General features: G+C 41.5%; 1 protein-coding gene across 3 annotated transcripts; it reads right to left on the reverse strand.

The window, feature by feature from the left end:
• Window positions 1-697: 697 nt before the first annotated feature.
• Window positions 698-27,467, reverse strand: LOC115166306 (ubiquitin carboxyl-terminal hydrolase 11). 3 transcript variants are annotated; one of them, XM_029720189.1, is made up of 22 exons: window positions 27,392-27,459; window positions 27,117-27,249; window positions 25,977-26,086; window positions 25,717-25,847; window positions 23,688-23,805; window positions 23,449-23,594; window positions 23,246-23,307; window positions 22,942-23,041; window positions 21,806-21,979; window positions 21,515-21,673; window positions 21,159-21,383; window positions 20,985-21,068; window positions 20,781-20,875; window positions 20,460-20,666; window positions 8,661-8,746; window positions 8,117-8,551; window positions 7,885-7,955; window positions 7,639-7,751; window positions 2,074-2,223; window positions 1,777-1,892; window positions 1,610-1,698; window positions 698-1,513 (listed from the first exon to the last, which is right to left on the reverse strand). In XM_029720189.1, the coding sequence occupies exons 2-22, from the start codon at window positions 27,224-27,226 to the stop codon at window positions 1,340-1,342; spliced, it is 2,955 nt and encodes a 984-aa protein (XP_029576049.1). In that variant the 5' UTR covers window positions 27,227-27,249; window positions 27,392-27,459; the 3' UTR covers window positions 698-1,339. The 3 variants fall into 3 exon arrangements, with proteins under 3 accessions (XP_029576049.1, XP_029576050.1, XP_029576048.1); XM_029720190.1 differs by having other exon boundaries at window positions 22,942-23,038; window positions 27,117-27,467; XM_029720188.1 differs by having other exon boundaries at window positions 27,117-27,466.
• Between the last annotated feature and the right edge of the window lie 524 nt (window positions 27,468-27,991).

The raw sequence follows: 27,991 nt of genomic DNA on the forward strand, positions 1-27,991 counted from the left end.
CGGCTGGAGTAGACGACTCTGGGCTAGTGGAAACACGTTCTCTGGAGTAAAGAATCACGCTTCACCATCTGGCAGTCCGACGGACAAATCTGGGTTTGGCGGATGCCAGGAGAACGCTACCTGGCCAAATGCATAGTGCCAACTGTAAAGTTTGGTGGAGGAGGAATAATGGTCTGGGACTGTTTTTCATTGTTCGGGCTAGGCCCCTTAGTTCCAGTGAAGGGAAATCTTAATGCTACAGCAACATCCTAGACGATTCTGTGCTCCCAACTCTGTGACAACAGTTTGGGGAAGGCCCTTTCCTGCTTCAGCATGATAATGCCCCCGTGCACAAAGCAAGGTCTATACAGAAATGGTTGGTCGAGATCGGTGTGGAAGAACTAGACTGGCCTGCACAGAGCCCTGACCTCAACCCCGTCGAATACCTTTGATGAATTGCAATGCCGACTGCGAGCCAGGCCTAATCGCATAACATCAGTGCCCATCCTCAATAATGCTCTTGTGGCTTAATGGAAGCAAGTCCCCACAGCAATGATTCAACATCTAGGGGAACACCTTTCCAGAAGAGTGGATGCTGTTATAACAGCAAAGGGGTCACCAAAATCATATTAATGTCCATGATTTTGGAATACGTTGTTTGACGAGCATACTTTTGGCCATGTAGTGTATATAAATGACATTGCAATATTTATCTTTCTGTTAATGCAGTCCCTGATATAAAGAACATTGAGTAACAGGGGAATGTAATCTCATTTTTAAATCAGGAGTAAACTGAATTAGTTATCCGTGTCGTTAACCTCAGATGTTGCGATTTACCTTCTAGAGCAAAATGTATTCAATTCTATTCAAAGAGCCTCAAGGAAATCTTCCTCGAATTGAGCTCAACAGCAGTAATCAAAGTTTGAGGTAATGTTTGCAGCAATGCATCATAGCAGAGATGAATAGTGGTGCACAGATATTCAAAATTCATAGGTCTTGATTGAACCAACTAAATTATAATTGCTTATGTCCAATCACTAAGGGGTCCATTTGGCATCAGCATAGACAGACACTACATACCTTAGTCTGTGATTAAGCAATACACAAAATCATCATTCAACATTCTTCTATTACATTGGTCTCCCCAGATTTACTAGATCATAAAAAAAATGTAGAAGCATAAATTGCATTCCTCACACTTCTGCACCAGCCTGAGAATCTAGCCTCCGCTTCTCACACCTTGTTCAATGCAGAGGAGAGGCAGAAGGTTCAAGTTTTTTTTGAATAGAAAATAATTTAAAAATATAAAATCAAAGCCCCATCCATTCAGAAAAAAATAAAAAAAATAAAAAAATCTGCTTCAGTCTGTTTCCATGTTGACACAGGAAGTGGCTCTCTCCATCCCATCATGTTTGTGGGAGGTGACATCATTTGCAGGCTGGGCGGGAGAGGAGGAGCTGTCCGAGGGGGGGAGTAAAGTGGGCTGACGAATCTTGTCTTGTCGGTGGTAGAACAGGAGGTAGGCAGCATTAGTCTGGAAGGGTAGAGGCAAGGGAGGGGAGATCATGACGACATTGCAAGAAACATTTTTCAAAGAAGGAATTCTAAACTTTTCAGTAGCTAAACTTACCACAATTTGTTCCTCCCTTGCATACGTCACCTTGTTGTCATCGAAGTAATACCATTGTCCATTGTCTTTGTTCCGGGCATAGCTGGTGTCTGTCGAGAGAGCAGAAAAATGTGTTGAACAAAATGAAGGCATATGACAAAGTATGACATACAAAATCAAAATCTCACAATGTCCATCTCGGAGTCCGCCGTAGTGGTTGGAAACTGCTATCAGATCATATCGGCTGGGTGGCTCTCCGTTTGTACCGGTCTTCCTCAGCAGACAACCTGAGAAGTCGAGGTGTCTGCAATAAAGAGAAACGGGTTGGATGAAGACCTGTGAAAAAGCGCACTAATAACTCTGTAGTGGATTGAGTGGAGGTGTGGAAGAGTAATAGTCACACTGGCATCCTTCCCACTTAAAAATGTAAATATGTACAGAATGTATTATATTACAGTAAAAGAGACAGACATGATATAACCAACCTGAGAGGAAAGTCAACGATGATATCTAACTTCTCCCTGGAGTACTTGGTGTAGGAGAAGCGTTTCAGGTGGATGATGAGAACCTCAGGCAGTGACCACAGGTCCAGTTTCTTAGTAGCCAGTTGGTGTTTCTTACATATTGGGCAGTACCTGCAGCAAACATATGCAACACAGAAGACAATTGCAAACAAATCCCAGCTACTTAACATAACGCATGAAACACACCGAGATCTCACTGCCGATAGGTACTTATCACCGTTCCTTCTCTTGCCAGAACAAAAGCAGTACCTGCTGCATGCCGACCTGGTAGCAACCAACCTATTGATTCTCAGCAGCATCGCAACGCTTGTCAGTGGCCAACAACATGATTTTGAGCCAATCAGAGAGCAAAAACCCACATGTTAGAAAGGAATTTTTTTTTTTGTAAGAGGGCATTTTTCCGTACATCCACGGATGAGCCAGTCACACTTCATATGCAATGTAGGGTATGGGATGGTAGCTAGCTAAGTGCACAGACGCAAATGCACACAACACTATGTACTTCCCCAAAGCTAGCTAACCACTGTAGCTAGTATTGACATAATTAAATCACAATGGATTACCTAGTTTCCATGAGTTAGCTAGCTAGCTAAGGACACTGCACTATGTTGTGCTAGCTAGTGAATATGCTAGCAAGCTCAACATTTGGCTATGGACAGGCACTGGCAATATGGAATTACAGAGAGTGAAATAAATTGTGTCTTCGTCATCTTGCTAGGTAGTTATCTAGCTGTGGCCATCTGGCTAGTGTCAACAAGGACTTTCAAACAAAACAAAAAAGACCATAAGCAATACGCAAGGATATGCATTGCCAAACAACACTACTGCCACCTTCTGGTTTGGAGTATTTTAAAATGGCTGTGTGGTTTTTCTTGTCTAGGTGCTGTCCTAACATAATCTAATGATATGCTTTCGCCGTAAAGCCTTTTTGAAATCGGACAGTGTGGTTGGATTAATGAGAAGATTATCGTTAAAATGGTGTATAATACTTGTATGTGTGAGAAATTTGAATGATGAGATTTGTTGTTTTGAATTTGGCGCTCTGCTATTTCACTGGCTGTTGGCGAGGTGGGATGCTACTGTCCCACATACCCTAGAGAAGTTTAAAGGCCCAGCGCAGTGAAAAACATTACCTTCCTGTGATTTATATACATTTCCACACTGAGGTTGGAATAATACTGTGAAATTGTGAAAATTATAATGCAGTTTTAGTGTATGAACTGTTTGAAGAGACCACCTGACATTTCAGCCTGTTTTGGTAGGATGAAGTTTTGGCCTGCCAGGTGATGTCACCAGGCAGTAAATTACACTTAACAAAAATATAAACGCAACATGTAAAGTGTTTATCCTATATTTCATGAGCTTAAATAAAAGATGCCAGGAATGTTCCATACACACAAAAAGCTTATTTCTCTAAAATAGTGGCGGTGGGATTATGGTATGGGCAGGAATAAACTACGGACAACGAACAACTATAGATGGCAATTTGAACGCACAGAGATACTGTGACGAGATCCTGGAGCCCATTGTCATGCCAATTCATCAGTCGCCAATACCTCATGTTTCAGCATGATAATGCACAGCCCCATGTCGCAAGGAGCTGTACTCAATTCTTGGAAGCTGAAAATGTCCCAGTTCTTCCATGACCTGCATACTCACCAGAGATGTCACCCATTGAACATGTTTGGGATGCTCGGGACCGACGTGTACGACAGCGTGTTCCAGGTCCCACCAATATCTAGCAATTTCCCACAGCCATTCAAGAGTGGGACAACATTCCACAAGCTACAATCAATAGTCTGATCAACTCTATGCGAAGGAGATGTGTCTCGCTGTATGACGCAAGTGGTCGTCACACCAGATACTGACTGGTTTTCTGATCCATGCCCCTACCTTTTGTTTTAAGGTACAGATGAAGTCGGAAGTTTACATACACTTATGTTGGAGTCATTAAAACTCATTTTTCAACCACTCCACAAATGTCTTGTAACAAACTATAATTTTGGCAAGTCGGTTAGGACATCGACTTTGTGCATGACACGTCATTTTTCCAAGAATTGTTTACAGACAGATTGTTTCACAATTCCAGTGGGTCAGAAGTTCACATACACTAAGTTGATTGTGCCTTTAAACAGCTTGGAAAATTACAGAAAATGATGTCATGGCTTTAGAAGCTTCCGATAGGCTAATTGACATCATTTGAGTCAATTGGAGGTGTACCTGTGGACGTATTTCAAGGCCTACCTTCAAATTCAGTGCCTCTTTGCTTGACATCATGGGAAAATCAAAAGAACTCAGCCAAGAACTCAAAACAATTGTAGACCTCCAAAAGTCTGGTTCATCCTTGGGAGCAATTTCCAAAAGCCTGAAGGTACCACGTTCATCTGTACAAACAATAGTACGCAAGTATAAACACCATGGGACCACGCAGCCATCATACCGCTCAGGAAGGAGACGCGTTCTGTCTCCTAGAGATGAACGGACTTTGGTGGTCGAAAAGTGCAAATCAATCCCAGAACAACAGCAAAGGACCTGTGAAGATACTGAAGGAAACCGGTACAAAAGTATCTATATCCACAGTAAAACGAGTCCTATATCGATATAACCTGAAAGGCTGCTCAGCAAGGAAGAAGCCACTGCTCCAAAACCGCCATAAAAAAGCCAGACTACGGTTTGCAACTACACATGGGGACAAAGACCGTACTTTCTTTGAGAAATGTCTTCTGGTCCGATGAAACAAAAATAGAACTGTTTGGTCATAATGACCATCATTATGTTTGGAGGAAAAAGAGGGATGCTTGCAAGCCAAAGAACACTATCCCAACCGTGAAGCACGGGGGTGGCAGCATCATGTTGTGGAGGTGCTTTGCTGCAGGAGTGACTGGTGCACTTCACAAAATAGATGGCATCATGAGGTAGGAAAATTACGTGGATATATTGAAGCAACATCTCAAGACATCAGTCAGGAAGTTAAAGCTTGGTCGCAAATGGGTCTTCCAAATGGACAATGACAAGCATACTTCCAAAGTTGTGGCAAAAATCGCTTAAGGACAACAAAGTCAAGGTATTGGAGTGGCCATCACAAAGCCCTGACCTCAATCCCATAGAAAATTTGTGGGCAGAACTGAAAAAGCGTGTGCGAGCAAGGAGGCCTAGAAACCTGACTCAGTTACACCAGCTCTGTCAGGAGGAATGAGCCAAAATTCACCCAACTTATTGTGTGAAGCTTATGGAAGGCTACTCGAAACGTTTGAACCAAGTTAAACAATTTAAAGGCAATGCTACCAAATACTAATTGAGTGTATGTAAACTTCTGACCCACTGGGAATGTGATGAAAAAAATTAAAGCTTTAGTAAATCATTCTCTACTATTATTCTGACATTTCACATTCATAAAATAAAGTGGTGATCCTAACTGATCTATGACAGGGAATTTTTAATAGGATTAAAGGTCAGGAATTGTGACAAACTGAGTTTAAATGTATTTGGCTAAGGTGTATGTAAACTTCCGACTTCAACTGTATCTATGACCAGATGCATATCTGTACTTCCAGTCATGTGTAATCCATAGATTAGGGCCTAATGAATTTACTTAAATTGACTGATTTCCTTATATGAACTAACTCAATAAAATCTTTGAAATTGTTGCAGGTTGTATTTATATTTATGTTAAGTATAGTTAATAGACCAATAAGAGTTCCAAAGCTCTGACAATAACAGCTAGTTTTCAGTTTTCCCCTCCCTTCTCAGAACACTCCCAGACAGTCCTAGTTAAATTCTTAAATTGCTCTTTGCCAATTTTTGTTTTCAATTCAAAGGGTCAAAAATAAACAGTTAGTGAGGAAAAAAAGTATTTGATCCCCTGCCGATTTTGTACGTTTGCCCACTGACAAAGAAATGATCAGTCTAATTTTAATGGTAGGTTTATTTGAACAGTGAGAGACAGAATAACAAAAAAATCCAGAAAAACACATGTCAAAAATGTTATAAATTGATTTGCATTTTAATGAGGGAAAAAAGTATTTGACCCCCTCTCAATCAGAAAGATTTCTGGCTCCCAGGTGTCTTTTATACAGGTAACGAGCTGAGATTAGGAGCACACTCTTAAAGGGAGTGCTCCTAATCTCAGCTTGTTACCTGTATAAAAGACACCTGTCCACAGAAGCAATCAATCAATCAGATTCCAAACTCTCCACCATGGCCAAGACAAAAAAGCACTCCAAGGATGTCAGAGACAAGATTGTAGACCTACACAAGGCTGGAATGGGCTACAAGACCATCACCAAGAAACGCAAAAGAAATGTCAATCTCCCTCGGCCTGGGGCTCCATGCAAGATCTCACCTCATGGAGTTGCAATGATCATGAGAACGGTGAGGAATCAGCCCAGAACTACACGGGAGGATCTTGTCAATGATCTCAAGGCAGCTGGGACCATAGTCACCAAGAAAACAATTGGTAACACACTACGCCGTGAAGGACTGAAATCCTGCAGCGCCCGCAAGGTCCCCTGCTCAAGAAAGCACATACACATGCCCGTCTGAAGTTTGCCAATGAACATCTGAATGATTCAGAGGACAACTGGGTGAAAGTGTTGTGGTCAGAGGAGACCAAAATGGAGCTCTTTGGCATCAACTCAACTCGCCGTGTTTGGAGGAGGAGGAATGCTGCCTATGACCCCAAGAACAACATCCTCACTGTCAAACATGGGGGTGGAAACATTATGCTTTGGGGGTGGAAACATTATGCTTTGGGGGTGTTTTTCTGCTAAGGGGACAGGACAACTTCACCGCATCAAAAAATGATGGACGGGGCCATGTACTGTCAAATCTTGGGTGAGAACCTCCTTCCCTCAGCCAGGGCATTGAAAATGTGTCGTGGATGTGCATTCCAGCATGACAATGACCCAAAACACATTGCCAAGGCAACAAAGGAGTGGCTCAAGAAGAAGCCACACTAAGGTCCTGGAGTGGCCTAGCCAGTCTCCAGACCTTAATCCCACAGAAAATCTGTGGAGGGAGCTGAAGGTTCGAGATGCCAAACGTCAGCCTCGAAACCTTAATGACTTGGAGAAGATCTGCAAAGAGGAGTGGGACAAAATCCCTCCTGAGATGTGTGCAAACCTGGTGGCCAACTACAAGAAACTTCTGACCTCTGATGCCAACAAGGGTTTTGCCACCAAGTACTAAGTCATGTTTTGCAGAGGGGTCAAATACGTATTTCCCTCATTAAAATGCTAATCATTTTATAACATTTGACATGTGTTTTTCTGGATTTCTGTTATTCTGTCTCTCACTGTTCAAATAAACCTACCATTAAAATTATAGACGGATCATTTCTTTGTCAGTGGGCAAACGTACAAAATCAGCAGGGGATCAAATACTTTTCCCCCACAGTGTAGGTACTTAATTGTTACCCAGAAAGGATTTGATATTGAGATAAAAACAGCTGCATTGGACCATTAACTATATTCAGCATAATTCTTGTTAGATACATATAATGAAATGACAGGTGTGAGACAGCAGTACCAGGGGTTTTCTTCCTCCAGGATTTCCACAGTGGTGAAGAGCTCTATGCACTCCTGCAGCTGCACTGTGGTCTGCTGATGAGGGACCTCCATGCTTTGGTGTTTTACATACTTCTGTGGATGGAAAGATGTCTGGAGTTTGCTAAATGACCAGCAACCAGGCTATGTTCACGCTGCTGGCCCACACACTTTCAAACTTAAATACTTTACATAAACTTTATTAATGTAAAGCGTGATTCACACATACCTCTGCCTCATTCTCGTTGTAGCATTTCTTCTTCATGTCAGGATCCCAGTCAATGGCCACATATGGTTGAGCTGTGAAAGGAACACTAATATTAAATAAAATACTCACATGTGGATGCTAACCATCTGTGTCACATACAGCTATTGGCTCTAAAACATACGAAGAGCATATAAGCCTAGCTACAACAGTGAAAGCAGTTGGCAGTGTGAATGTGATGTGTAGTCAGACTCACAGCTAAAAGAGAAGGCACTGCCGTCCTCTCCCATGCCTCTCTCTGTAGTGCCATTGGAGTTGACCGCTTGGATGGAGAAGAGCAGCTTTCTGCATCTGGCTTGGTAGCCCTTCCTCTCGTTGGTCTGCGGGAGGCACTCACCCTTCTCCTCCTCTACCTCAGTCTCACATGGCTGCTGCTGCTGAAGGCCTGCACCCTGCTGGCTGTTTGTTGGAACTCCAGCACTGGCTTCAGCACTGCAGGATGCAGAGGCACTGTCCTCTGTGCTGCACCCTGCCCTGACTTCACTACTGGTCCCCTCAGCCTGAACCTGTTTTCCAGACTCCTGGGTTTGGGTCACAGCAGGGCCGTCTGCTTGGCCATCCCATTGGCCACCATCACAACAGTCATCTCTCTTAAAGGGTCCTGGCCTCATACCATTATCCTCACCATCATCTGTGGAGACAGACAACATTCTAAAGTGGAGACAATATGTAAAACCCATAGTTTGTATAAACCAATTCTGCCCAGTGTATTAACAACTTTCTAAATGAGATCAGATTACCATCGCTGACACCATTGGTCTGGATCTTGTAAAGTTCCTCGTCATCTTCACCCTCCTCTGAGGGATCTGGTGGTCGGACATACCGTCTGTGAAAACATGACCACACAATTGGCCTTTCATTTTCGGGGCAGGACATCTGCTTTGGGGAAAATCCTATCTCTGGTCTATGGCGTATTGTATTGGTATTGTATTTATTATGGATCCCCATTAGCTGCTGCCAAGGCAGTTTATACATGTTTAAAAACATTACAATACATTCACAACACACTCCACTACTACCACATATCTACAGTACTAAATCCATGTGTATGTATAGTGCGTATGTTATTGTGTGTATGCATGTGTCTGTGCCTACAGTCCCCGCTGTTCCATACGGTTTTTATTTTATTTTTTCAATCTTTTTAAAAATCAAATTTTATTGCTTGCATCAGTTGCTTGATGTGGAATGGAGTTCCATGTAGTCATGGCTCTATCAGGGATGCAAACTGGTGGCCCAAAAAGGTGACACTTTTTTTTTGCCCTGAAACATGCAAACAAAATCCCTGCTAGGGAGAAATGCAGGTTAACTAATTAAACAAAGAATATGATCTACATGATCAGTCTCTGTGTGTAAAATAAAAAGTGGTTAATGTGAACCTAACTCACAGCAATAAAATGTGAAGAAAGCAATCCAATGTTATTTGTTGCCGAGACTTTACTGCAAATGAGAAAGAACAATACACTAATATTGCAGTTAGCCATGACAGCCTTTATAATAGAACGCCTGTCACCACACACATCTAAATACTGCACTGCGGGGGGGAAAAATCTTAAAGTAGAAATAGAATGAACCAAACAGGCATTCTATTTTTGCTCTATTATAGTGGCCTCTATAGTAGACATTGATCAAGTGCACAAGGCTACATGTGTGCAAAAATAATGTTCACTGAGTAAAAACATGTAATAATCCACCCTCACTCACAAGTGTTACTGTCAAGTTCAACACAACAAAAGCAATATTTTTGGGCGACACTGCACATTATTACATTGTACACTTTCTGCCTGTGGACATACATCTGCTCTATAATGTGCCAGCAGAGCATGATACCTTTTGTTGACATAATTGATCTCTTTCAGGCAGAGTACACCTGGAATACCCCTTTTTATCCACTGTATTGAAGAAGAGGGAACGTGTGTGGTGTTCCTTTCACCTCTATGGTGGCATCCAGCTTAAGCCAGGCCCAGCTCCAGCTACACTTGTTTACTGTAGAGGGAAAACATTAGTTTGTTAGCTAGTTTCACACAGATTGCCAGGGTCCAATGTCCAGTAAGCAACTAAAGCGTTATAACTTGAGGAATGGCAAGGAGTCGTAACGAATTAGTTAGGATACTAACGTTAGTTCATCGGATGTTGTAACGTTAGCTGTCTGACTTTAATGAGCTAATGCTCATCATTTCCCTGGCTAGCTAACAGATAATTCGAACCAGCTAGCAAGATAATGTTACTTAACAACGCTAACAATACTTGGAACACCACACTTTCTCCCTCACCTCAAACTTTCCAAATAGCGATTGTTTTTCGGTTACAGCTCATAAAGTATGCTTCATCACCTTTTCCCCCGTCTCCGTGGTCAGGCTTCTCACCTACCTCTTCGTTATCATTCAGGGGACGCACTGCTGTAAATAAACTGACAATCTGCCTTTCCACTCTCCCGCTGTCTTTCCAGAACGCGCCCTGATGCAGTATCCAGTGTTGCCAACTCCTCAGTAAGGAAAGTAGCTATTGGCTGTCCTAGAAGTCCCTAAATGACGTCATCACCTATTTTGCATGTAATTGTGATGGACGCTGTTGGAGAGAGGAATAACGTCGTGGAAGAGACAAAAAGTGAGTAAAAAACACCCTAAATATGTTTAGAACTACAAATGAACTTTCTTCTGTCGATTCTTGTTTTTTTTATATCACAATTCCAACCCTCCTCCTTTATCCGGGCTTGGGACCGGCAAAAGTGACCCAAAAGAGACACTCTGGCGGAGTTACTTATTTTTTTATTTACATTTTTTTTTAAATTTGGTTTGATTTTTTAACCTTATGGTCCACTTAGGAGCCTACAACAAGTCACATTAAAACATGCATTTAAAAAAAAAAAAATTTGTATACAATCTAAATGGACCAAAAAGAGACAATAGAAAAAACTGTCAATGGCAATGTGAGAAAATTATGGTAACTAATCTGGCCCTAATTCAGGTAAAAAAAAAAAGTTTTTATGTAAACCAGGGCGGGATCATACACGATTCATTTGCAGTCTGGATACGGAAGGGTGAACATCTCCTGCTTTGACTGCAGCTGGGAGGGACTGCTGCGTGAGGACTGGGCTGCATGCGAGTGCTTTGGGACGGGGTCCACTGCAGCACCCGCTGCTCGTTGAGAAGAGTAAGAACGATGCGTGCTTTCACGTCAGAGTCTCAAAGTCTCCAATAACACCAGAAAAAGTAGCTAGATTTGTCGCTAGTCGCTTTTTTGAAAATGTGTCGCTAGAGGGGTCTGAATACTCGCTAAATATAGCGACAGTCACTAAGTTGGCAACACTGGCAGTAACTAGTAAATTGGTTGTCTCTTCATTCGCGTGCTGCATTCTGTTATGTGAACGATTGGCTGAGCCTTGGATACAGACAGTATTGCTGCAAGCGCGCATTACTCGTTTGCATACAGCCAGTAGTCATCCAACCCCCCCACCCAAACTTTTCTCATCGGATCTACACAAATCACATAGGTCACTTATTTATTCAAAACGGCAAATTTCGCAGAAAGGTGACTAGTTTGCATCCCTGCTCTATGTAGTACTGTGAGCCTCCCATAGTCTGTTCTGGACTTGGGGACTATGAAGAGACCTTTTGTGGCATGTCTTGTGGGGTATGCATGGGTGTCCGAGCTGTGTGCCAGTAGTTTAGACAGACAGCTCGGTGCATTTAACCTGTCAATACCGCTCATAAATACAAGTTGTAAAGTCAATATCTCCTCCATTTTGTGCCAGGAGACATTGACATGCATATTATTGTAACGACCCTGGGTCGTATTAGCTGTCTGTGTACATCCAAGGGCCAGCCATGCTGCCCTGTTCTGAGCCAATTGCAATTTTCCTAAGTCCTTTTTTGTGGCACCTGACCACAAGACTGAACAGTAGTCCAGGTGCGACAAAACTAGGCTAATGACTTCCAAAAGCTAATTGGAGTCAGCTAACCTGGAGTCCAATCAATGAGACAAGTTTAGAGATGTTGGTTAGAGCTGTCTTGCCCGATAAAAAAACTCACATTTTAGTTTGCTATTCAAAAGAAGCATTGCCTGATGTGAACCATCAGGCAATGCTTTGGAATGTATTGGGTGTACGGGAGGAAGTCACAGGACTGCTATATGGGATACAGATGGACATCTGTGGGTTAGGCAAATGAGGATTTGAGGTCAAGTCAGATCCCCTTAACCTCTCTAGGGTAGGGGGCAGTATTTGCACGGCCGGATAAAAAAAACGTACCCGATTTAATCTGGTTATTACTACTGCCCAGAAACTAGAATATGCATATAATTATTGGCTTTGGATAGAAAACACCCTAAAGTTTCTAAAACTGTTTGAATGGTGTCTGTGAGTATAACAGAACTCATATGGCAGGCAAAAACCTGAGAAGATTCCTTACAGGAAGTGCCCTCTCTGACCATTTCTTGGGCTTCTACACTCTCTTTATTGAAAACTGAGGATCTCTGCTGTAACGTGACACTTCCTACGGCTCCCATAGGCTCTCAGAAGGCGGCAAAATGGTGAATGATGTCTTTGCAGGCCCTGGCTGAAAAACAGTAGCGCATTTGGATAGTGGTCGATCAGAGAACAATGAGACTGGGGCGCATGCACGAGGCGACACCATGTTTTGATTTTTTCGTCTTTGAACGAAAACAGGGTTTCCCGGTCGGAATATTATCGCTTTTTTACGAGAAAAATCGCATAAAAATTTATTTTAAACAGCGGTTGACATGCTTCGAAGTACGGTAATGGAATATTTAGACATTTTTGTCACGAAACGCATTGGGCGCGTCACCCTTCGGATAGTGTCTTGAACGCACGAACAAAACAGAGGATATTTGAACATAACTATGGATTATTTTGAACCAAACCAACATTTGTTATTTAAGTAGAAGTCCTGGGAGTGCATTCTGACGAAGAACAGCAAAGGTAATCAAATTTTTCTGATAGTAAATCGGAGTTTGGTGAGGGCCAAACTTGGTGGGTGTCAAAATAGCTAGCCCGTGATGGCTGGGCTATCTACTCAGAATATTGCAAAATGTGCTTTTGCCGAAAAGCTATTTTAAAATCGGACATAGCGATTGCATAAAGGAGTTCTATATCTATAATTCTTAAAATAATTGTTATGTTTTTTGTGAACGTTTATCGTGAGTAATTTAGTAAATTCACCGGAAGTTTGCGGTGGGTATGCTAGTTCTGAACGTCACATGCTAATGTAAAAAGCTGGTTTTTTTATATAAATATGAACTTGAACAAAACATGCATGTATTGTATAACATAATGTCCTAGGAGTGTCATCTGATGAAGATCATCAAAGGTTAGTGCTGCATTAAGCTGTGGTTTGGGTTTATGTGACATTATATGCTAGCTTGAAAAATGGGTGTCTGATTATTTCTGGCTGGGTACTCTGCTGACATAATCTAATTATTTATTTATTTCGTCCCACATAACCTCTCTAGGGTAAGGGAGAAAATATGGTTTATTACCCTATTCCTGTCGAACCATAATAGATGTCAGGATTGGAGAGAAGGAGGAATGCCTAAATTGGAGTATATATTAGAGGTCAACCAATTAATCTTAATGGCCGATTAATTAGGGCCGATTTCAAGTTTTCATAACAATCGGAAATCGATATTTTTGGACGCCGATTTGGCCGATTTTATTTTTTTTAGACCTTTATTTAACTAGGCAAGTCAGTTAAGAACACATTCTTATTTTCAATGACGGCCTAGGAACGGTGGGTTAACTGCCTTGTTCAGGGGCAGAACGACAGATTTTTACCTTGTCAGCTCAGGGATTCAATCTTGCAACCTTACAGTTAACTAGTCCAACGCTCTAACCACCTGCTTTACATTGCACTCCACGAGGAGCCTGCCTGTTACGCGAATGCAGTAAGAAGCCAAGGTAAGTTGCTAGCTAGCATTAAACCTATCTTATAAAAAACAATCAATCAATCATAACCACTAGTTAACCTCTCTCGGGTATGTGGGACGATTTCGTCCCACCTACGTAACAGCTACTGAAATTCCAGTGGCGCGATTTTTGAATCGTTAGAAATACTATTACTTCAATTTCTCAAACATATGACTATTTTACAGCTATTTAAAGACAAGAATCTCGTTAATCTAACCCCACTGTCCGATTTCAAAAAGGCTTTACAACGAAAGCAAAACATTAGATTATGTCAGCAGAGTGCCCAGCCAGAAAAAATCAGACAGCCATTTTTCAAGCTAGCATATAATGTCACAAAAACCCAAACCACAGCTAAATACAGCACTAACCTTTGATGATCTTCGTCAGATGACACACCTAGGACATTGTGTTATACAATACATGCATGTCTGTTCAATCAAGTTCATATTTATATCAAAAAACAGCTTTTTGCATTAGCATGTGACGTTCAGAAAACGCATAACCCCCGGCAAACTTCCGTTGAATTTACTAACAGTTTGCTAAATTACTCACGATAAACGTTCACAAAAAGCATAACAATTATTTTAAGAATTATAGATACATTACTCCTCTATGCACTCGATATGTCCGATTTTAAAATAGCTTTTCGGATGAAGCACATTTTGCAATAATCTAAGTACATAGCCCTGCATTACAGGGCTAGCTATTTAGATACCCACCCAGGTCAGCATCCACCAAAATCACATTTCCTATAAGAAAAATGTTCTTACCTTGCTTGTTCTTCATCAGAATACACTGCCAGGACTTCTACTTCAATAACAAATGTAGGTTTGGTCCCAAATAATCCATCGTTATATCCAAACAGCGACGTTTTGTTCGTGAGTTCTAGAATGCTTCTTCCCGGTCTCGCGCATGGCGCATTGGCGTGTCAAAAATGTCTAACTATTCCATTACCGTACTTCGAAGCATGTCAACCGCTGTTTAAAACCAATTTTTATGCCATTCAACTCGTAGATTAGTGATAATATTCCGACCGGGAGTATGCATTGAGCCTAAACAGCCGAATAAAATTTCTCCTCAGAAGCGACTCATGCACGCGCATCATTCAAAGGTCCTCGGAGCATCCACTTACAAAAGGCGATAATCTGTTTCAACCTGAGGCTCCCTCGTAAACCTTCAGTTATTTCGCGGGCTCTGAGAGCCTATTGGAGCCCTGGGAATTGTCACGTTACAGCTAAGATCCTTACTTTTCAATAAAAAGATGCAAGACGCACGACTCCTTGTCAGACAGGGTACTTCCTGCTTGAAACCTTGTCAGGTTTTTGCCTGCCATAGGAGTTCTGTTATACTCACAGACACCATTCAAACAGTTTTAGAAAATTCAGAGTGTTTTCTATCCAAACCTGAACAATAATATGCATATTCTAGCTTCTGAGTTGGTGTAGGAGGCAGTTAAAAATGGGAACATATTTTTTCCAAAATTCTCAATACTGCCCCCTACCCCAAACAGGTTAACTACACATGGTTGATGATATTACTAGTTTATCTAGCCTGTCCTGCGTTGCATATAATCGCTTAGGTACACGTTGCTCCAACCATAAACATCAATGCCTTTCTTAAAATCAATACACAAGTATATCTTTTTAAACCTGCATATTTAGTTAATATTGCCTGCTAACATGAATTTCTTTTAACTAGGGAAAATGTGTCACTTCTCTTGCAAACAGAGTCAGGGTATATGCAGCAGTTTGGGCCGCCTGGCTCGTTGCGAACTGTGTGAAGATTATTTCTTCCTAACAAAGACAGCCAACTTCGCCAAACGGGGGATGATTTAACAAAAGCGCATTTGCGAAAAAAGCACAATCGTTGCACCTAACCATAAACATCAATGCCTTTCTTAAAATCAATACACAGAAGTATATATTTTTAAACCTGCATATTTAGCTAGAAGAAATCCAGGTTAGCAGGCAATATTAACCAGGTGAAATTGTGTCATTTTGCGTTTATTGCACGCAGTCAGGGTATATGCAACAGTTTGGCCGCCTGGCTCGATGCGAACTAATTTGCCAGAATTTTACTTAATTATGACATAACATTGAAGGTTGTGCAATGTAACAGGAATAACGTTTTGTTTTCGAGATGATAGTTTCCGGATTCGACCATATTAATGACCTAAGGCTCGTATTTCTGTGTGTTATTATGTTATAATTAAGTCTGATTTGATAGAGCAGTCTGACTGAGTGATGGTAGGCAGCAGCAGGCTCGTAAGCATTCATTCAAATTAGCACTTTCGTGCATTTTGCCAGCAGCCCTTCGCAATGCATTGCGCTGTTTATGACTTCAAGCCTGTCAACTCCCAAGATTAGGCTGGTGTAACCGATGTGAAATGGCTAGCTAGTTAGCCGGGTGCGCGCTAATAGCGTTTCAAACGTCACTCGCTCTGAGACTTGGAGTAGTTGTTTCCCCTTGCTCTACATGGGTAATGCTGCTTCGAGGGTGGCTGTTGTCGATGTGTTCCTGGTTCGAGCCCAGGTAGGAGCGAGGAGAGGGACAGAAGCTATACTGTTACACTGGCATTACTAAAGTGCCTATAAGAACATCCAATAGTCAAAAGGTATATGAAATACAAATCGTATAGAGAGAAATAGTCCTATAATTCCTATAATAACTACAACCTAAAACTTCTTACCTGGGAATATTGAACACTCATGTTAAAAGGAACCACCAGCTTTCATATGTTCTCATGTTCTGAGCAAGGAACTTAAACGTTAGCTTTCTTACATGGCACATACTGGACTTTTACTTCTCCAACACTTTGTTTTTGCATTATTTAAACCAAATTGAACATGTTTCATTATTTATTTGAGGCTAAATTGATTTTATTGATGTATTATATTAAGTTAAAATAAGTGTTCATTCAGTATTGTTGTAATTGTCATTATTAAAAAAAAATAATCGGCGGAGGGGTTTTTGGCCCTCCAATAATTGGTATCGGCGTTGAAAAATCATAAAATCGGTCGACCTCTAGTATATATACTTGTGGTGGTGGAAACGTTTTGTCTGAATGCAGCTATATTGACCCTTTGGGCAGAATAAACTTGGTTAAGCTTTCATAATGTCCATTGAGTGTTTTACTCAGAATTAGAACCTAAGAAGAATCCTAGAGTGTCAGCTAAAGACTTACAGAAATCTCTGGAACATGCTAACATCTCTGTTGACGAGTCTACGATACGTAAAACACTAAACAAGAATGGTGTTCATAGGAGGACACCACGGAAGAAGCCACTGCTGTCCAAAAAAACATTGCTACACATCTGAACTTTGCAAAAGTGCATCTGGATGTTCCACAGCGCTACTGGCAAAATATTCTGTGGACAGATGAAACTACAGTTTAGTTGTTTGGAAGGAACACACAACCCTATGTGTGGAGAAATAAAGGCACAGCACACTAACATCAAAACCTCATCCCAACTGTAAAGTATGGTGAAGGGAACATCATGGTTTGGGGCTGCTTTGCTGACTCAGGGCCTGGACAGCTTGCTATAAATGACGTAAAAATGAATTCCCAAGTTTATCAAGACATTTTGCAGGAGAATGTTAGGCTATCTGTCTGCCAATTGAAGCTCAGAAGTTGGGTGACGCAACAGGTCAACGACCCAAACCACAGAAGTAAATCAACAACAGAAGAAAATACGCCTTCGGGAGTGGCCCAGTCAGAGTCCTGACCTCAACCTGATTTGAGATGCTGTGGCATGACCTCAAGAGAGCAGTTCACACCAGACATCCCAAGAATATTGCTGAACTGAAACAGTTTTGTAAAGAGGAATGGTCCAAAATTCCTCCTGACCGTTGTGCAGGTTTGATCTGCAACTACAGAAAACATTTGGTTGAGGTTATTGCTGCCAAAGGAGGGTCAACCAGTTATTAAATCCAAGGGTTAACATACTTTTTCCACCCTGTACTGTGAATGTTTACACGGTGTGTTCAATAAAGACATGAACATGTATACTTGTTTTATTAGTTTAAGCAGACTGTCTATTGTGGACTTAGGTGAAGATCAGATCAAATTTTATGACCAATTTATGCAGAAATCCAGGTCATTTCAAAGGGTTCACATACTTTCTTGCCACTGTATGTTTTTCCAGCAGCAGACTATGATCAATAATGTCAACATCTGCACTGAAGTCTGACAGACCCCACAACTACTTTATAATACATTTTTCTCAGAGCTAGAATCAAACCACTGTTTTCAAGATGACATTGCACAAACTGCCTGAATACAAGTCACAATTCAACGACTCAGACATGAGACGTATGTGGCAGGGTCTACAGACAATCACAGACTACAAAAAGAAAACCAGCCACGTCACCGACACCGTCTTGCTTCCAGACAAACTAAACACCTTCCTTCACTTTGCCAGCTTTGAGGATAATACAGTGCCACCGACGAGGCCAGGGCCAAAGGACTGTGGGCTCTCCTTCTCTGTGGCCGACATGAGTAAGACATTTAAACGTGTTAACCCTTGCAAGGCTAGACGGCATCCCTAGCCGCGTCCTCAGCACACACGCAGACAGCTGTCTGGTGTGTTTACGGAAATATTTAATCTCTTCCTGTACCCAAGAAGGCAAAGGTAACTGAACTAAATGACTATCGCTCCGTAGCACTCAATTCTATCATCATGAAGTGTTTTGAGAGACTAGTCAAGGATCATATCATCTCCACCTTACTTGTCACCCTAGACACACTTCAATTTGCGTACCGCTCCAATAGGTCCACAGACGATCCAATCACCATCACACTGCCCTATCCCATCTGGACAAGAGGAATACCTATGTAAAAATGCTATTCATTGACTACAGCTCATCATTCAACACCATAGAAATATTAACCTCTCAGATTAACCTCTCTTGGGTAGGGGGCAGTATTTTCACCTCTGGATGAAAAGAGTGCCCAAAGTAAACTGCCTGTTACTCGGGCCCAGAAGCTAGGATATGCATATAATTGGTGGATGTCTAAAGTTTCTAAATCTGTTAAAATATTGTCTGTGAGTATAACAGAACTGATATGGTAGGCGAAACCCCGAGGACAAACCATCCAGGATTTTTTTTTTTAGGTCATAGGATTTTCCATTTGGTTCCTGGTTGCAGTTCCTATGGCTTCCACTAGATGTCAACAGTCTTTAGAAATTGTTTGATGTTTTTCTTTTGAGAAATGAAGAAGTGATATTCATTGTAAGGGTCACACCAGGGGGACTCTGTTTTGATGCTCGTTAACTGGAGCGCACTTCACGTTGTTTTTATCCGGTATTGGAAACAGTTTATTCCGTCTTACATTTTATCGATTATTTACGTTTTAGGGTACCTGAGGTTGGATTAGGAACGTTGTTTAAAATGTTTGGACCAAGTTTACAGGTAACTTAGATACTTTGTAGGCATGTTGGGCGAGTTGAAACCGGTGTATTTCTAAATCAAACGCACCAAATAAATTGACATTTTTGGGACATAAATAAGGACATTATTGAAACAAAAGGATCATTTTTGATGTTTCTGGGACATTTTGGAGTGCCAACAGAAGAAGATGTTCAAAGGTAAGGCATGAATTATATCGCTATTTCTGACATTTGTGGCGCACCTGCCTGGTTGAAATATGATTTTCATGTGTTTGTATGCGGGGCGCTGTCCTTAAATAATCACATGCTTTGCTTTCGCCGTAAAGCCTTTTTGAAATCTGACACAGCGGCTGGATTAACAAGAAGTTAAGCTTTATTTTGATGTATAACATATTTTCAAGAATGTTAAATATTTGAATTTGGTATTTTTTTTATTTCGCGCTCTGCAATTTCACCGGATGTTGGCCAGGTGGGACGCTACCGTCCCACCTACCCGTAAGAAGTTAAGAAACACCTTATGGAACAGCGGGGACTGTGAAGCAACACAAAGATCGGCACCGACACGCACGCGCACACACACACACACATGATAACATACACATGGATTTAGTACTGTAGATATGTGGTAGTGGTGGAGTAGGGGCCTGAGGGCACACAGTGTGTTGTGAAATCTGTGAATGTATTGTAATTATTAAAAATTGTATAAACTGCCTTAATTTTGCTGGACCCGCAGGAAGAGCAGCTGCTGCTTTGGCAGCAACAAACTCAAACGAGCTAAACGTTGTGTTAATGTTTTGAAATAATATTTATTTGATTTTGTATACATTATCTTAGCAAGCTTTTTTGCAGCAAGCTAAGCTTTTAGCTATAATATCTACCTACCTAGCTTTGCAAACGTTACCATAGCTAGCTAACTAGCATCAAGTGTAGGTGATAGAAAAATGTTTTGAAGAATGAATGACGTTATTTATTTTTTTAGACCGGAGACTTACTATTTTTATAACGAGCTCCTTGTTCTATCTGTGCCCATAGCGTACAGCAGCAGAGAAAAACCGTAAACAGTAATTCCTAGAATGTCCCCTGCAATTTGAACCGCCCTCTTGTGAGAGAAAGGCCTCCCTCTCAGACAAAGCACAGTACAGCATCTTTTCAACTAGCCATCGCAATTAAATTCCAATAAAAAATATATATATATTTTAGCTGATGTTTGGCCTGTGTCAGTAACTCACGCTAGCCGCTGCAGGAAGAGGTGATAGAGGGCGTTGCGGCTGCACTGGACTCGAGGCACAGCCATGAGCAGTGGGTGTCCGAACAGGGACGTCCCGCAGCTGCTACTCCCTGAGCCGGAGTCCCTGTACTGAGAACGCTCCCTCAGGTACAGAGCCAGCACCACCTCATCCCCCTCCTCCTCCACAGAGCGACTGCTCAGCTCATACCTGCCAGGGCAACACACAGACAGGGGTCAGGAGAGATGCTGGTGCTAACAAGCAAACAGGAAAATACCCAAAAAGTATGTTTTTGGTGTGGAGGTAAAAGCTGGTTTTACATACACAAATATGTCATCCCGGTCCAGGATGCAGCTTAGAGACTCATCAGCATGGTAGATCTTATAGAAGCGGTGGTTGAACACATCAGCCACAACCATCTGAAATGAGAGAGAAACAGGTCAGTATCACCTCAATATTTCATGTGATGAATGACAATAGCTTTTCCACAGCATGCTCTACCACAGAGGCTTTAAAAAGTTGTCTCACTTGATTGACGGAGACGTTGGTCATTTCCGAGAGAGCGGAGCACAGGTCAAACACTTTTCCAGCTTTGGGTACAACCAAGCGATGCTAGTGGGAAAGAATACAAATAAATCAATACAGATGATTACCTATAAAAAGCATGATGTAGGGCCAACTATAGGAAGATTAATCTTGTACCTGAACAGGTTTGGCCACAGGGTCCAGAGAAACGAAGAAGACCTCCATCACCCGGTCCTTGCTAAAAGGCAGAGGCACGCTGAGGTAGCAGAAGGGGTCAAAGGTGACCGACACTTTGCGGCACTCGGGGCAAACCAGGGTGGACTTGAACAGCCCATGGAAGGTGTCAACAATCACAGAGTTGTTACGTCGCCGGTGGTTATGCCACGCTTCCTCTGCCACTTCCTGAAAGTTGTCAAAGGGTGAGTGTGAGGAAAAATGCAATGCAAATGTACATTAGGTTTACTTCAGCTTGGAGAGCAATGGTGGTATTTTACAATTCTTCTCCCCATACTCTTTCTACTACAGGTTGTTACCTGGTCAGGCCTACCGTCGGCATCCCTCAGCTCAATGTACTCCTTGTTCTTGACCCGGTTGAGATCCTCATGAAGCCCATCCAGCAGGAAGGAGAGCAGCTCCTGAGAGTCATGCTGCTGGTAGCCAAGAAACTGAGAGGCAAAGTGGCCAACCTTGGTCTGGTAATAAAAATAAAACATAAGGTTATCTCAAGGTACGCATGGTCAATACTTAAGCATGACTGACTGACAAGCCTCTTTAATCCATTATAAAATTGCGGACAGAGTTTCACACTTCACACAGATAACTACCTTGAAGAGCCGGGGAACTACAGAATAGTGCCTCTCAGACCACATCTGTTTGGTAACATCAGCGTAGGCCTCTGCTATCTCCCCCTTCATGCCCAGAGGGTTGGTGAAGTTGAGCTCTTCCAGATAGGCACTCCGCAGGAAGTACTCAGTCAGTGGAGGGGTGTTACTGAGACACTGTACAAAGCAGGGAGAGAAACATACAGTACTCATGAATGATAGTCCATACTAGTCCAGATCCCTGACATTCCTGCAGTCAGCATGCCAATTGCAGGCCCCCCCAAAACTTGAGACACCTGTGGCTTTGTGTTGTGTGACAAAACTGCACATTTTAGAGTGGACTTTTATTGTCCCCGGCTCAAGTTGTTCCTGTGTAATGATCATGCTGTTTCATCAGCTTCTTGATATGCCACACCTGTCAGGTGGATTCATTATTTTTGCAAAGTGAATATGCCCATAGCGATATAAACAAATTTGTGCACAAATTGAAAGAAAGTTTGTGCATATGGAACATTTCTGTGATCTATTATTTCAGCTCAAGAACCAACACTTTATATGTTGCGTTTATATTTTTTCTCCATGGATGTGTGGGCCAAAATTCCTCCACAGCGACCCGAGAGACTGATAAACAACTACAGGAAGAGTGATTGGATTCATTGCAGCGAAAGGTGGTACAACCAATTATTGAGTGTAAGGAGGCAATTACATTTTCACCCAGGGGCATTGGGTGTTGCATAACTTTGTTTATGAAATAAATAAAATAAGTATGTAATTGTTGTGTTACTTGTTCACTCAGGTTCCCTTTACTCCCTTTCTAAGGCATTGCGTCTCAGTGCAGAGGCGTCACTACAGTCCCTGGTTCAAATCCAGGCTGTATCACATCCGGCCGTGATTGGGAGTCCCATAGGGCGCACACAATTGGCCCAGCATCGTCCGGGTTTGGCCGGGGTAGGCCGTCATTGTAAATAAGAATTTGTTCTTAACTGACTTGCCTAGTTAAATAAAGGTTAAATAAATAAATAATAATACAAAAATCTATTATTAGGTTTTGGTTGAAGATCTGATAACATTCAATATCAAAAATATGCAAAAGTAGAGAAAATTAGAAAGGGGGCAAATACTTTCTCACAGCACTGTACCTGCAGGGCAGAGTTCATGAAACATGTGTTTCCTAGGTTGGTGAGGCCACAGACTCCTGGCTGGCCTCGGTATGATTCCTGCTCCTCCACAGAGTTCCTACTATAAGACATGGAAGGAGAAAATATAAAATCACCTACCGAACACCACAATAACACAAAAGGTAATTTACAGTACTCTCTCCTTTGTAGTCATACATATGGGAATCACGTTTACCACAAACATTACACTACATTAGCAACACTAATTTTGGTAGATAGTACATTCTCTACACACTGATGATAAATAAAAAGAAGGAACCCCCACATGATCTGCGGTCTGGAGCTGGGCCAGGTACCATCTGCATTCCTCATCTCCATGATCACCGTCTGCAATGCAGACAGGACATGTTACAACACAGCTGCCATTTAAAACACACTATCACTGTATCTCAGGAAGCAGCAGAGGGATGCAAGCAGGTAGGTATGGGGTAGGGTGGGATGAGGGTCAGAGAGAGAGAGCAGACATACCATGCCAGAGATGAGGCAGGAGTCGAGGACATTGACGTGAACGTTCCGCAGCCTCTCACAGCAAGTGTCTGAGCTCTTCATCCACAGCCGGGTCTCTGCTCCCTCGACCACCTCAAACTGCTTCATCATCACCTTCTGAATCGTATCTGAAGGGGAAAACATTAACACACACACATACATAGTTTGCACACCAACCCATCATAGCTACTATTGCACCTTTTCGATGTTTTTCTACTTACGGATGTGATCTGCACGGCTGAACTGTGCGGTCACAACATTTTCCATGTTGCTATGGAGACACAGGAAGATTTCCACAGGATAGACCTCAACCTTGACTGTGCTGGGTAGATCCACCACCTGAAATAGACGAAGCAATCACATTCAATTAACTGCCAAATACAAATGAAACACTTCAATGGCAGATGTGTCTTTTCATAGACACAACATTGTCCATTGAATGAGGGTCTGTAGGACATGCAACTACACTAGTCAGGTCCACGTTCACATAGTAGTTTGTAGACAGATGTGGATGTAGTCAGTGCATGATAGGTTGTTTAAAAAACAATTGGATGTGTGACCAACTTCAGCGCAACTCCAAAGGATTTTTGACAACAAATGCATTTTCACAATAAGCACTTGTCTCAAATACATCATTACAGTTGTTGGTTAGCTAGCTAAAGAATTTTAGCCGTATTAGCATGAACTAAGTGAAAACAAGACACAACTAGCTGAAACAAGCCACCTACGATTCCCCATATGGAAGCTTCTTGTCATTGTTGCTTGCTATCTGACCGTTCTGAATCATAACAACGCACAGCCTTCTGCCACATTGATGCGCGTGCATAATTTTAATAACGTTGGGGGGGGAACAAAATCTAAAAAGGTTCCCAACATTATATTTGTGCTAGTTGGCTATACCTGCACCAAAACTATTTCCTTCATAGCTTGTTTTCATTTTTTTTTTCCTAAATAGGGAGTCAATTTGTTTTCATCACTTTTATTCCAATCTGACCAAAACGGACGGTGAGCAATATGTTCTGACGATGGAATCACAATAAAATCATAGTATTGAATTGCAAAACATATACCGTACCAGTCAAAAGTTTGGACACACCTACTCATTCAAGGGTTTTTCTTTACTTTTACTATTTTCTACATTGTAGAATAATAGTGAAGACATCAAAACTATGAAATAACACATATGGAATCATGTAGTAACCAAAAGTGTTCAACAAATGAAAATATATTGTATATTTGAGGTTCTTCAAAGTAGCCACCCTTTGCCTTGATGAAAGCTTTGCACACTCTTGGCATTCTCTCAACCAGCTTCACCTGGAATGCTTTTCCAACAATCTTGAAGGTGTTCCCACATATGCTGAGCACTTCTTGGCTGCTTTTCCTTCACTCTGCTGTCCAACGCATCCCAAACCATCTCAATTGGGTTGAGGTTGGGTGATTGTGGAGGCCAGGTCATCTGATGCAGTACTCCATCACTCTCCTTCTTGGTTAAATAGGCCTTACACAGCCTGGAGGTGTGTTGGGTCATTGCCCTGTTGAAAAACAAATGATAGTGCCACTAAGCAAAGACCAGATGGGATATCGCTGCAGAATGCTGTGGTAGCCATACTGGTTAAGTGTGCCTTGAATTCTAAATCACTGACAGTGTCACCAGCAAAGCACCACACCATCACACCTCCATGCTTCACAGTGGGAACCACATATACGGAGATCATCAGTTCACCGACGCGTTTCACAAAGAAATGTCGGTTGGAACCAACAATCTCAAATTTGGACTCATCAGACCAAAAACACAGATTTCCACTGGTCTAATGTCCATTGCTCGTGTTTCTTGGCCCAAAGCAAGTCTTCTTATTACCTGTTAATTGAAATGTATTTCAGGTGACTACCTCACAAAGCTGGTTGAGAGAATGGCAAGAGTGTGCAACTTTGAAGAATCTCAAATATTTTGATTTGTTGAACACTTTTTTGGTTACTACATGATTCCATATGTGCTATTTCACAGTTTGTCTTCACTCTTATTTTACAATGTAGTAGAAATAAAGAAAAACACTTGATTCAGTAGGTGTGTCCAAACTTTTGACTGGTACTGTGAGAATGGCAATACATATCGTATCTGCACCCAAGTATTGTGATATCGTATCTTAAGGTCCATGGCAATTCCTAACCCTAGTTGTCAGGCAATCAGTCTATGTGATATGACCACAGGGTATGCAAGTTATCTGCATCTCTGTGACTACTCTGTTTTACCTTCCGCTCCAGGGCAGGCTGATCATCTACCATGCCATACCAGGCCAGCAGATTGCGCCAAGCTTCGGCAGGGATCAACACAAAGTCCTCATTCTCCACCAGACGCTCCTTCAGATGGTAGGAATCCAGTTCTGTGGTTATCATAATCATCATTAGACAGCTCAGACTTTTCATGTTGACACAACATATGTGGGGTAGAAGTAAATGAACCAAACATTGAATAATGGGTCTTCTGTTACAGGATGTGATGTGACACTTACCCTCAAACAGCTCTGTGTTGTCGATCTGTCCAGGGAAAGATGAGGAGTTCTGGTCTCCTGTCACCACATACTCCTTCCACTGCTCATACCATCGCCTCTCCACCAGGTACCTGCATGTGTTGGTTAAGAACAACTCCATTGGGGAGGCTTATATTTTGCTTGCCTACATTAACCAAGAACTCAACATCACATTTCCCTAGGCTAGTATTTGATCAGTAACGTTTTCTACGATTGGGGTATTTACTGATACAATACTATAATGGCATAACCACAATTGCAGCAATGGATCTTTTATTTGGGCAGCTAGGCTTTGGCAAATTACAGCCAAATGTCTAGTTTCCTTTTTAATTGAGTTTGTTAGGACAAAACTGTACATAAATGGAATTTCATTCATTCCCACTTCAACTGATATCCTGAACTGTATAACCACAATGGTAGATACGATATAATGTCCTAACTGACAAAACGAAACTTTACTGGTAAAAACGAAAGTAGCAGCCAGCTAGCTAGCTAATTTGGTTTATCGAGCTAACGTTAGCTATGCAGTTAGCTAGCTAACTTAGATGGCGCTCACTTTGTCAAAAATAATAGAACACACAATAGATACACACTTAAGAAAAAAAACTGGATACCAAAAATGTCAAGCTAAACCGAAAAGATTGCAAGTTACTAGCTTGCTGTTCCTGTCCTGTAGCTAGCGAACGCTGGCGGGCTAGCATGCTGTCAGTGTAGCTAACGTTAGTTAATGTTATCTTGCTTGTTAAAGCCAACACTTTGACAAGATGTTCCCCAACTGGGACGTGATGTTAATCGTCATATTAATATCAAAATGTAAGCTTTTCCACAGAATACTCTCCCTAAAATGCTAACGCAGTGATCAAACGTCATTCGCCAAACACCAGCGCTGAGATCCTAGGCAAGAGGAATGACAACACTCCAACCAATGTTCTTTCATTGAATTTGCCAATAAAAATTGTCCTTATCTAAAGATAATGGTATATTATACTGATTATGATATGTAATGTAAGCAACGGCAAATACAGTCAAGGACTCATCGCTGTCATTTGTTGTTGTTGTGGTAGCTAGCTATATCACTCAGTGTGGGTGTCAGCTCAGAGCAGAGGGCGGCAAGAGTCTCACCAAGTATCCCCTGCACGGAGTTCATGTTCCTGAAGCAGAGACTCGATTTCTTTGCGTTGAGTCTCTAGCCCAGGAGATTCTGTAACCGCGGCTGAAGTAGTAGCAGCCATGATCACTCACAAATATCAGGATTCTGCAAGGAAACCACTAACGTTACCGCATAGAATATGTGATAGGGTAACCGTATCGCTGTAAAGCACTTTCCACTAGCTAGTTACTATAGCCACAAAGTAACAATTGGCAATATAGTAAAAATGTATTACAACAAAACGTACTTCTTGGTCTTAGTTAGGCATATGGCTAGCACTGTGGTTAAGGGATTTTATTAAGATAAAATTGTACAAATAGGCGGGGTTTATGACATTGTAGCTGTGGTAACTAGTAATAACCCTACAAAGCAAGCAAAAATATATAAGTACTTCCGGTTCATGGATTTTTGGAATCATGGAAGCTGAGAGGCCCATGGCTGGAAGTGATCCAGCTTTTGTCAGTCAGATGTATTTAAAAAAATATATAATTATTATCAAATATCAACAAACAAAAGAGGAATAGTCACATGCAAACAAGCATACATACAAACTATTTACAGGAATCCTAAACAAACAAATCATATTCATTAATAATACAAGTTTTAATTGCCTTTTTGTTTTTCATTTTAGTTAAAGTAGTGCCATATTGTTTAAATTCATTTATAAAGTGAAAAAAGTTAAGTTTTGAATTAGACGATTTGCATTTGTGAATATGAAATTGACCTAGTATTATTAGCAGTTGAATTAAATATACTACTTCTTTATCTATGTCAGAATTTCTGAAATAAATCATTATATCAAAACCATTAAATAGTACAACCGGTCCTTTTTATTTTGTAACAGAAT

The sequence above is a fragment of the Salmo trutta genome, chromosome 28 (assembly GCF_901001165.1).
Source record: "Salmo trutta chromosome 28, fSalTru1.1, whole genome shotgun sequence".
NCBI classification, from domain to species: Eukaryota; Metazoa; Chordata; class Actinopteri; order Salmoniformes; family Salmonidae; genus Salmo; species Salmo trutta.